At 44.4% G+C, this 11,828-nt stretch overlaps 1 protein-coding gene across 3 annotated transcripts; it reads left to right on the forward strand.

Annotated features, from left to right (window-relative positions):
• The first annotated feature begins 370 nt into the window (after positions 1–370).
• Positions 371–11,437, forward strand: GPR19 (G protein-coupled receptor 19). Of its 3 annotated transcripts, XM_030480909.1 has the most exons (3): positions 371–636; positions 7,311–7,398; positions 9,879–11,436. In XM_030480909.1, exon 3 carries the CDS (start codon positions 9,899–9,901, stop codon positions 11,141–11,143), a length of 1,245 nt encoding a protein of 414 aa, XP_030336769.1. In that variant the 5' UTR covers positions 371–636; positions 7,311–7,398; positions 9,879–9,898; the 3' UTR covers positions 11,144–11,436. The 3 variants fall into 3 exon arrangements, with proteins under 3 accessions (XP_030336769.1, XP_030336771.1, XP_030336770.1); XM_030480911.1 differs by lacking the exon at positions 7,311–7,398 and having other exon boundaries at positions 9,879–11,437; XM_030480910.1 differs by lacking the exon at positions 371–636 and having other exon boundaries at positions 2,694–7,398.
• Positions 11,438–11,828: the final 391 nt, after the last annotated feature.

An 11,828-nucleotide genomic window follows, 5' to 3' on the forward strand; every position in this document is an offset into this window, starting at 1 on the left:
CGCCGGCAGCCAAACCCCGCGGCGGGCCGAGGGTCGGCCCTGCCCCCGGGGCTGCCTTCCCCTGCCCCCTGGGGCCTTGAGGCTGGGGGAACGGGGACCGGATAGTGAACGGGGGGGTACATGGAGCCCCGCGTTACGGGGTGGCGGGGACAGGACACGACACATCCCGGTGCCCGCCCCGTCGGGGTCCCGGCGGCGCGCCGCTGTCCGTGGTGCTGACTGGCCCAGCGCCGCCGAGCCCCGACGGGGCGGAGGGTGGTCACCCCGCGGGGAGACGGGAGGAAGGAAAGGGGGGGGGGGGGGAGAGGAGGAGGCGGGTTTCTGGGGAGGTCCCGGGGCATCTGGGTGCTAGGGAGGGACAGCCACATGATCCGCATCCCACATGACACAGAAAGAAACCGGCGGCAGCAGCCAGCCCTGCAAAACGTCATTTTTTCCTCCGGCAAAGAAGAGGGGTAGAATACCCTATCCCTCCCCCTCAGCCAGATTCACAAATATCCGAGAAGAGGCAGGCACAGATGTGAATATACTGCGTGGTTTCCAGTATGATTGGCACCTGCCCAGAGGTGCCTCCACTTGGGATAACAAGCGGAGAAAGGACGAGACCGGCACCTCTGGGATTGTGCTTTGGAGCAGGTAGGTGGATGGATAGGTGCTGTGCTGAAGACTGCTGTGGCTAAAGGGATAGCTCTCTTTGCAGAGGTGATCTTTTCCAGTAATTTACCTTCTTATATTTACTTACTTGCGTATAAAATCGTTGGGGTTTAGCAAAGAGGACTCATTCCTCACTAGCAAATGCCCTGCAGGGCTTGAATTTTAAGCTGATTCTTCTGAAAGCAGGGAAGTGTGTAGAATTGCTGCAGAATAAATATCCATATTTTCTGTACAAATCTACATTCTGTGCATCTGTATGCATTATTTTAAAATTATGCCACTTATTTGTCTTAAATAAGTCCCCTAACATGATGAGTTCACTGAAAGCAGTAAATTACTTTAACTGAGATGGAGCAGACCAACCTGTCCATCTGTTTTTTCCCTGTCTCTAGATACATTCAAACAGCTTCTTCCTTCCTAGTGTTACTGCACTAAAACATCTGCTTGTGTATTTTTCAGTTATTAATTAGAAGTCATTCTTTCTGAAAGCTTTGTCTCCTTTTTTTTCTGTGGGGGTGCCTGGATGCAGCTACTTAGGGCAACACCACAGGCATAGTAATCTTTGCTTATTTGTAGCCGGCAGAGGCAAGAAGGCGATTCTGGTTCTTCTAATGCAGGCACATACTCTCTAAGAATGCATTGTAATATTTTTCATTCACCCAGCTGGCTTCCGGCATGTCAAACAGTATGTTGGCTCCACGGAGTAATGGAGAAGTAAAACTGCCTTCTGCTTTCACAAAGCCATTTGTGTGTCTGAGGCAGGATTCATAGCCAGTTATTTCTGGCAAAGGGTTTCAAATGTGGTTGTTGAAGATTTTATGTTAAAGCCACTGTTAATGACTTAAACAAGTGGCTTGGTTTGCAGGAAAACTGGGTGCCAACCCAGAAGCATCCTTAAAAGCTGATCTTTGAGTGTCTTTGGACTTTTAGAAGCTTGATTTGTGGGTTTATTTTAAACACTCTGGTCTTGGATGAGTCAGTAAGGGGAGGAATTTCTATACCTCAGACACATTTGGGAAGCTCTGCTCCTTAGCTTAAAGTAAGAGCTTGCAGACACTTACTCCCCCACAGTTCTCCTGTGAAGCCTCTATTTGCAAAGCTGTGCAGCGCAATTCCCCCATCTGGGTCACACCATATGATCTCCATCTGCATTTTCCTTTGCAGCCCCACCAGTCATCCCTTCTCAGGTGTTTAACAATCTAGAGAGCAACTTCAACCAGATGATGCAGAATAACCCCCTAACATCCTCAGGCACAGTCTGCTCCCCCTCCCCACTACAAACAGTTCACCACCATCAAAACATGACAGAGCGCTTGTGTGTTTGGGATTTCTCCATTCCAGCAGCTTCCATCATTCCCTAAACTTCTCCTCTGACAGGCAGCCAACACAGTTCTTGCCACTGGCACCCTTCCCAAGAAGACATCTCCAGTTCAGGGGTTATCAGCAGGCCAGCACCTTGCCTCGGTGGCTTTTCTTACCTTGCTTTTGTCCTCCCTGAGCCTAGCTTAGCTGAAACATCCCTTCCAACAAACATCTCTGCATCAGGCATTTCCAACCTAGCTATGGCTTTCGCATGTCCGTCAACCCTCACAGCTTCTCCAGAATAGTATAGAAAAACTATGGAATGGTCTCACTAATGGCCATATCTTCTGACATGGGAATGCTCTCCTACTGCTCACTCAGGTCTCCTCCTTTTATTCCTATATCAGATAAATCCTCCTGGAAGAATCTTAAGATCTCTGGCAACTCTATCCCTGGCACGATTATTAGCCACCAGTGCTACCCCACTCTCTGTCACTATGTCTTACACAGGTGATCTGTGTCGTGTGAGCGCTAGATCCACCTGACCATGAGAAAGGTTAGGAACCATATGACAGGGACTCTTACATCCCAGCACGGTTGTTTGTACCAGTGCAAAAATCCTGTCACTGTATTAACTTCTTGTGTGCTGAAAAAACAGTTTTCACAAGATTTAATGTCAAGAACTAATTGTTTTATGACCTTTTGATATAGAAGAAACAAAAAACCCCCCCTTGATGTTCTCCTAGGATGACAATTTGTGCTCACTGCTAGTGAGAGGGTGAGTAAGCTGCCAGAGTCCTCACTGAAGCTGCTGGCATGTTTTTCTTGTGGGGGAGAGGACACTCAGCAAAGGAGAGGGTGAGAATTGCCAAGAGATGGGCAGAGAAATCAGCCAAGTGTGAGATTCACCACAGCTTATCTGTCAACACCCACCATGGCAAACCAGCCCTGGTAAGCACTGTGTTCCTCACATCAAGCAGAAGAGCGTGCTGTGTTGTGGGCAGGACCTGGTGTTGCCAAAAAATAATGTAAGTGTGTGGGAGAGAGCATCTATTTTTTTACCTCTGAATCAGGAAAGGGTTCAAGCTAGCTGTGTCCAAAGACAGACTCAACCCCTGTTAAGGAAGGCAAGCTACCTGCAAAGGTGTATTTCAAGCTTCTCCACACTCTTCTTGGACAACTCCAGTAGGTGGTAACCTATCTTGAGAGCAGAGTTGGAAATTAGGTCTGTCCCTCTTCTCCTTGTTCCCACTTTTTCATGCCCCCACAGTCACACTGAGCAGGCATCCGGGTTCTGCCATCATTTTTAAAACAGTCTAGAGTTTTACTACTAGTCACCAGTAGTAATACCAACAGTAACAACTAGGATGGTGATAGAATAAAGCTTGAGACATAATAAAAGTGTGAGACACTTAAAACTCTGTGGGTCTTTCCTTTGGGGAAGAGGAGTTACATCTACAAAAGAGGCTCATAACCACTGTGCACCCGTTTGTAAACAGTGTGTGATACTCACGCTCATGAGGCAGTAGCCAGAGCACTGTGCTGTGTGTCTCTCCTATGATTAGCCAGACAAAGCCATGAGCAAGAGCAGAGGAGACAGATAGAAGAAGCAGGCAGTCCAAAGGTCATGGCAAACCCAACAATTCATTTGGCATAGCCCAGGTCTGTGGAAGGAAGGCTGTATCCTCCCTGGGCCTTACAGATGACCCTACCCTACAGCTATTGGGTGATTAACTTCCCACTGCATGTGATCCTGCCTATCTCATCCTTTCTACAAATCTGAAGGTTGAAAACTCCACATGTGCTTCAGCATAGCCGTGGTTGAAGAGAGTTGCACCTCCGTCCCTCGCTCTGCAGATGCTGATGAGGTGAAGGTGTCTATCTGGATGGTGTTGAGCACAGATGTGGCTCATATTTTACTACTGTCTGTCCCTGAATCAGAGAATGATGTTGGGTATAAGTGGAATCTGCAGTTACCATAAGGGCTCCTTCCCACCACAAACAAAGAATAAACATGCTGTTAAGTTCAGGTGCATGAATAAATTACTGGGTCTTAGCAACTCACCTCAAGTTAATAGACCTACAGTGACTGCCTGCAAGTCAGTCTTAACCCACAGTAAATACATGAGAAAAAGTCATTGACTTCAGGTGCAGGGAAAAGCTATTGCTCCCACAACCTTTAATACCACAATGAGCTTCAAAAGATGGCATCATCTCTTAAGGAGACTTAGCCAAGATGCAGTAACTTTTGACCCCTGAATGTTCATCAGAATCATGCCCCATGGATTTGCCCAAGGCCAGGCCTCAGATTCAGTGCTACAGGTATGCAGTCAGAGTAGTTACTCCAGATAAGAGCTTATAAACCCAGAGCAATAGATGGACCCTGTTCTTGGACTAGTTAGCTACTGCATGGCTCACCACTTATAAAGTTCAGTTAAAAGGATAAAGCTGAAAAAGCATTGTTCCTCAGCCATCCAGCACAAGAAACACAAATTTGCTCCAATCCCAGCAAGTGTTGTAGTACATTATATCCTTGTTCTCAGCTTTAATACCTTGTTAAAATAGTCAGGAAAGAACACAAAGAGTCGACGAAGGTTGATGGCAAAGAGACTGTCTACTTGCCCTTACTTTCCTCAAGCATACAGTAGAAAAATCTTGTTTAGATTCATGCTCATGCAGTAGCTGAGTATAACCTATATTCTTTAGATGTGCTGGAAATTAAGAACATTTCCTTCCTTTATTTGATTCCATCCATATTTCCTGCTCCCATGACCTCACCTTGCAACACAGGCTAGGCTCTCAGATGCTGATAAAAGATGCAATAACGTGTATTGACTTACATCAGCAGCTCAGAAGCTTTTACCATAAGTTGAGCTATGACTGCACCAGCACTGAAAGCTTCATCCATGAAAAAGCCCATCCACTTCTGGTCATGTCATCTTTAGCTACCTATGCTGCAGAACAAGAATCTCCACCAGTGGGGTAGAGACAGGGAGTAGACAGCAGCATATGAGAAATTACTATGGATCTCAAAAGTTTTCTTGTGTTCAAACCGTGTTATTCTCCTGATAACATAGAGGCAGATGTTTCCTATCGCCATATATTGGAATGCAGAGAGTGAGGAAGAACACACTTCACCTCAAGAGATTTTCAGGCTTTGCTCTGAAGAGCTGCTCAAAGAATAGAAAAGCCTTCATAAGGGCAAAATAGCTGAGCATTTTTATGAGCACTAGACCAGAGAAAAGAACTGGCAGGGAATCTGTGTGCTTACAAAAGCATGTGTATCCGCATTCCTCCACTGCAAGCAGAAGTACTGGATGGCCTCAATATGCACACAGTTATCTCTGCATAGCAAGAAACAGAGGTTAAAAGAGTCTGTGTTCTTCTATAAAAGGATTATTACATTGAGAGACTGCACACACAAGGTAGTTAATTTTAATTTAGGTAAGGATGAATGTCACCTTCTAGCATCTTACACCCAGACAAAAGCCCCCCCATTCTGATTCAATTTACTCCCATTTCTAATGTTGATTAAACTCAGTTAGATGAAGCATTCCTCTTCCAGTCTGACAGCTATTGCCAAGATATTTTTCAGAGAGGGAAGTTTATGGAGTAAATGACCAGCTTAGTGCTTTTGAAATAATTTGCTGGGCCAAAGCTTGCCTGGTATTTTGAAGTTATAATGCAGAAAGGTAAAATATGTTGACAAAAAAGCCACTTCTGCTAGTGCTAGGTTAAATAATGTACAACAATCTATTTCTTTAGCTACCTTTTTAATCTTGAAAAACTACAGTTGGGAAACAAAACGTATATTCTTTTGAGTAAGCATTTAAAAAGCCGTTTAATGCATTCCTTTGCAAATCTTATTAAGTTTTACTCTTCCAAATTGCAGTGAACACTTATTTTCTTGACAGGACAGAAAACATGCAAACACACAGTAACTATGCCATATGGGCTTTATGCAACAGCAAAGTAGACATGGCAGTGGTTTTATGAAGTTCTGGTGGCTCAAACACTTAATCTTTAAGAAACAGATCTGTTTTGGAGAGTTAGCAAGAATATATTTAACTTGCTATCAACCCAAAGGGATAATCCTGAAAATGGAACATTTGTGCCTTCAAACTGCAAATTAAGGTCCATAAAATAGGAACTGTGGCACCAGGAAATCCGTCTGATAATTATGAGTCATTTCACATGCCCCTTATTTTCCCAAGCAAATGCAAAAAATTCAGGGTTTTAAACAGAAATACAGGAAGTCCTTATATGAGTTTTAAAAGGATTCCCACTCTATAATGTTCAAAAAAAAGTGGGATTTTTGGCACTGCTGCATCCATGCAGGCTCAGTTACTAGAAAGTAGCCTTTCACTCAGCACAGTATTATACGGGTTTAAAGGGAAAATCAAACACAAGCATTTTTGTTAAACAAAAATGTAATTAGGTGTCACGTAATTTTTACTTTTTGCATTTCTAATACTCCCTTATTGACCTGCAAGGCCAAGGGAGACTAAAGAGCTCATTGCCATTTTCTTACAGATCTGGTATTTGCAAGTTGAGTAGTTCACTAGCACTTAAACGGTATTTCAGTAATGATGCAGCAGCTGGGGATATGGGATACATAATGTAGCAAGATCGAGATTCTCTGGTTATGTGCATCCTAGACCCATGCAGAACAATGTATACACTGAGCTTTTCATGCTCATGTTGCCAACAGGAGCGTTACTCATAATGTAGAAGTTTAAGTCTCCACTATAAAAAACAGACTTGCCCCTGAAGAAGATATGCTGGGCCATAGACGCTAAGGTTCTTAGTGCTAAATCAAAGCATGATTCCGATCTCAGTGCCGCCTATGAAAAATAGGGTTGAATAGAGATCCTTTAATATAAAAGAAAATCAGCTTCTGATCCGTTTGAAGGTAAAAATATTTTTGACTACGAATGCAGGAATCGCAGTGCACACCAGTTAATCAGATAGCATTTACTTTCCAGAAAATAAACTATGTGATTGATGTTCAACCAGAGCAATCATATGCTCAGAGTAGTTAAAGTCCCTATATTGCACTTATATTTTCATCTGGACCTTTTGGGCAGTGTGCTGAATGACTTTGAATTTTTGCAAGGAGGAAAGAATCACAAAATATGGTACTACTTGCACCTGTGTTTGTGCCTCTTCTGTTATACTCACAGTGAAGAAACCACCATCACCACAGACACATAACCAAATACTCTATCTCTCAACGCAAATATATGGTCTCTGGTGAAGGGTGGCACATGGGAAGGCTTCTCCCATTGAGGTGTTGGCAAAGCTCCAACACAAGACAGCTGGATACAGCTCTTTCCATTCTCCTTCCTCTGTAGGCACTCAGCAGTTAGCTCGCCTCACACACCTCTGAGGGTGACACATACTGTTCCACGGTGGGGCTGCTGAATTCCCAGCTTCTCAAAGGTATGTTTGCGGATAACCTGAGTTCTCTAGTTAAGAGTGTCTAGGATGACTTTTAGGCAAAATGAAATGGAAGAAAAGTACTATTTGAGTGTTACAACCTGCATAACTAAATGTCTCAGGTCTGAACTGACACAGACAGCAAATTTGGCTCACCAGGAGAATTATCATGAGAACAGCGTTAGTGAGTCCACATATTTTAACAGCTTAGGAAGGTCATCTCATTCCCATGCCTGACTTCCACTGCTCTTCAATAGTGGTCAAGAAATTTCGTCTGGTTATTCTTCTATGAAGCTTCATTTGTGCAGCTGTTTTTTTTTTAATAACACATGCTTCTGCATAGCAAGAAGGGAAATTAAGGAAGAAAAATAGCCCATAATGTTCTTTTCTATCTGCTTAATAGGCTCCACATGTATTATTCTATTACAGATAATTCTAATATGTAACTTAGTGGGTTGTACTGTCAGTACATCCTGCCATTCTGCCAGAGACAGCAGCTCAAATACTGTTCTGACAGCTGATGGTGGCAGGATACCTCCAGGGTAGCAGATCCACCCGATGGCGGGTGAGGAAAGGCAAGCAGGAGCTGTTTGAGAAACTAGGAATCATCTGCTAGGCAAAGCTAGTAAGAAAGCAATGAGGGAAGTCAACCCAGGATGAGGGGAAAGCGAAGGCCAGGCTGGGCAGCACCCACAGACCTCCAGCGGAAGACGGGACAAGGGGCAATGTATCATCTGCAGATGGTGCCCTTTGCAGGGTTGGCAACTCAGCCACCCACAACACACTGGATCTCACTGCTGATGTCCTGCTGATGAGCATTATTTTCACAGGAGGCTACCATGTAAAACTCCTTGTTTAACACACGCCACTGAAACAAACCCTGTTGTTACTAGCCTCAAACTGCTTCAGCTACAAGTCCAACTTAACCTGAGTCATGTTGTCAGCTCCCAGACACTACCTGCATGCAAGAGCTGCAAAATAATGCCAGCTGCATTGGGAGCGGCATTGGTGACTTACACATTGACCCACTTTCTGCTGATGCAGAGCCAGCAGCTGGGCATGGTGACTATAGAGCATAGAGGGGGCATAGAGAGCAGCAGGGGGATCCGGCAGAGCTGTGGCTGCAGCTACACAGACTGGCAGTGCCCATGCAGCTGTGCCACACTCCAAGCACACTCTGCATTTTCAAGTATGCTAAATATACGCCTGTGCTGTTTAGCTGATTGTACATCAAGCCTGTTCATGTGAAACATGCATATTGTATGTTATATTAAGTGCAGCTAACGAATACAGCTAAAGGAAACAAAATCTCCTCTAGCCACACGAAGCAATCAATACATCTTTTCCTCTTCCACATCTGACTACGTTTTGCATTGCATTATTGAAGATGACATGCAAAACAGCACAAAGCGCAACATTCCATATTAATCCAGTGGCTTTGCACTTTGGGGCTCCTCTCTGGTTAGGCAGATAATGAGAAAGTAATTGGTGATAGATGTAGAGCTGGAGTCGGCAGAGCAAAAAACATCAGGAAAACACTGAAAAAAAAATAGAAAGGAAAGTTGTGAATTTGAATTACTTGGAATGCTCAGGAGGATGCTGGTGGCTTTTTGAACTTGTCCGTTTGGTTTCTGGGATGAACACTTGAACTTCTGATCATTAACTGAAGCCAGATTTATCTTTTGTGGTATCAAGATTCTGGATTTATACATTCACACAACATACCCACAGAAACAGACTTTCTGTTTCTAATGAATAAGGATTTGCATCTAAACATCATTATTTGAAAGGACACTTTTTTTGAGCATTGGGCCCAGGCAAGGTGTTTGTATACACACAGCCACTAATATTTAACACTTTTACATTTTAACCCTGCGATAGGCTAGGACCAACACAACAGGCTAAATCCAAGACTTCAAATTCTGTCTAGCAAAATATCCATTCCTGTCCCACTCCTTAAAACAGGAAGTCATATATATCTGATACCATGGTGTGTCCCATACCTACCACAAAGGACAGGCTGCAGTTTGATCCAAGGAGCTATATTTCAGTGATAGCTTGGAAATACAGAAGTCATTCAAGCATCCTGGAAGCTGAAAAACACCATCCAAAAAGAAGACATAGTAGTGATTGTGTTTGCCTTAGGGGTGATGTGGTGGTGTAGTCAGCGTATTCCTCTCACTCAGTTTGCAGGTCACCAGCAAGGGTGAAACAACACCTCAGGCTCTTGCTATGAAAGGGACATTTATCTTTCAGAGGATAGAGGTGACTGTCCTAATGCAGCCAGGTTGTTAATAAAACTCTGCACAAAACTGAATGGTCTCTGCTGTAACAGAGAGACTTACTGTATATTTCTGACTGTTTCTCTGAAATCCACTACATTAAGCTGTATGTAGACTACTTAAAATTATCTTTCATTGCTTAAGGTAGGTTTTTCCCATACACCTGTTAAACAGAACCTTGCTGCTTCTCTTTTTATGCAGCCTGAGCAAAAGATGTGGCCATGATTGCCCACAGCATGGATAACAACAGCAGTCCTGTTGTTCTCCCTACCTTCCTGCTCCTGCTGCAGAGCAAGAGCTACCCGGAGACTCCCATCCCTCCTGCTGGCTACGAGATGACAGCATCACCCACAGGACCCAGCTCAAGCAGGAACCACACTGTCTTGCTGTATGACCTCCAGCGGGGGGAAATTACAGCAGCCAGCATGGTTTTGGGAGCATTGTGGCTGGTGTCTCTCGTTGGAAACTCCCTTGTTTGCTTAGTGATCCATCGGAGTAGGAGGACACAATCCACCACCAATTATTTTGTTGTCTCCATGGCTTGTGCAGACCTGCTCACCAGTGTCACAAGTGTGCCCTTTGTGCTGCTTCAGTTCATCTATGGCAGGTGGACACTGGGAAATGTGATGTGCAAACTGGTAAGGTACATCCAGTACCTCACCCCTGGAGTGCAGATATATGTGCTCCTCTCTATATGTGTGGATCGATTCTACACTATCATCTACCCCCTGAGCTTTAAAGTGTCCAGGGAGAAAGCCAAGAAAATGATTGTGGCCTCTTGGCTCTTTGAGGCTGCATTTGCATCACCTGCTCTCTTTTTCTACAACTCCAACAGTGACGACCACTGCAACTTTTTTCTCCCCAGTTCTTGGGAAGGAGTTACCTATGGTGTCATCCGCCTCTTGGTGGTGTTTTTGACCCCATCTACCCTCATCGTCTTCTTCTACCAGAGGGTCATCAAGTACATTTGGAGAATAGGCACCGACGGCAGGACTGTCAGGAGGACAACAAATACTGTCCCAAGAACAAAAGTGAAAACCATCAAAATGTTCTTAATGTTAAACTCGGTCTTTCTCCTCTCCTGGTTTCCTTTCTACATGGTACAGCTGTGGCACCCACAGGAAATCAACTACAGAAAGAGCTCCCTGGTTTTCCTGTCCATCACCTGGATCTCCTTCAGTTCTTCAGCTGCTAAGCCAACCATCTACTCCGTGTATAATGCAAACTTCAGAAGAGGGATGAAAGAAACATTTTGCATGTCTGCCATGAAATGTTACAGAAGCAACGCATACACCATCACCACCAGCTCCAGAATAGCCAAAAAGAATCATGTTGGTATTGCAGACATCCCAGCTCCGGCCAAAACTGTCACCAAAGATGCCATCTATGATGCTTTTAACAGAGAAGAAAAGGAAAAAAAGCTTGCCTGGCCTATTCAGTCCAATCCCCCCAATACATTCGTCTAGTTGGCTACATTGCTTTGAAAAAACCACTATATATCCACAGAACAAGGAGCTTTATATCCTTTCTGAATCTTGATGTATATTTACATATTTTTAACACAGATTTGGGGAAGAAAACAAGATGTTTTATTTTATTAAATGCCTTGATTTTGATGTGTCCAGTTTATTTAATTTCCATTACCTTCTGCTTTCTGGGAATACTTTCGCTGAATCACGGGCATCCCTTTTCTGCAAAACAGGCAAGCTCTTAGGCTTTCCCTAGGTGGGGAAATAACGGCAGGAATAAACACTGCTTTTTTGAATCCCTGTACACTGGCCACCGTGTATCAATGCATAAATCCACCCAAGGCCATCTATACTTCTGTCTGTTATGTCCCTGCGAATACAGTGCACTGTGGTTTTCCTTCTTGTCCAGACCCCACAGGTGGGCAATGCTGGCCTAAGCCTAACATCAGTGGTGAAACACCCACAGCTCCATAGATAGGGTCAGCATTAGCCCAGCACTGAATGCTTTTGCACCTTTGTTGTTGTGCCTCTCCAGACGTCTTGTGGTCCAAACCACCTCCTCTCAAGCTGCTTCTACACCCACCCCAGTGCAGACACCCAGAAGCAGGGGCTGGGCACAGCCTGGGAAAAGACCTGCTGATTAAAGCAGTGCCAGGCACACAGGGACTCCTCACAGCTTCAT

Source organism: Strigops habroptila, chromosome 3 (genome assembly GCF_004027225.2).
Source record: "Strigops habroptila isolate Jane chromosome 3, bStrHab1.2.pri, whole genome shotgun sequence".
NCBI classification, from domain to species: Eukaryota; Metazoa; Chordata; class Aves; order Psittaciformes; family Psittacidae; genus Strigops; species Strigops habroptila.

Bases quoted from the DNA above. Each gene is read 5' to 3' on its own strand.
- GPR19 (XM_030480911.1), top strand. From the start codon at position 9,899: ATGATTGCCCACAGCATGGATAACAACAGCAGTCCTGTTGTTCTCCCT.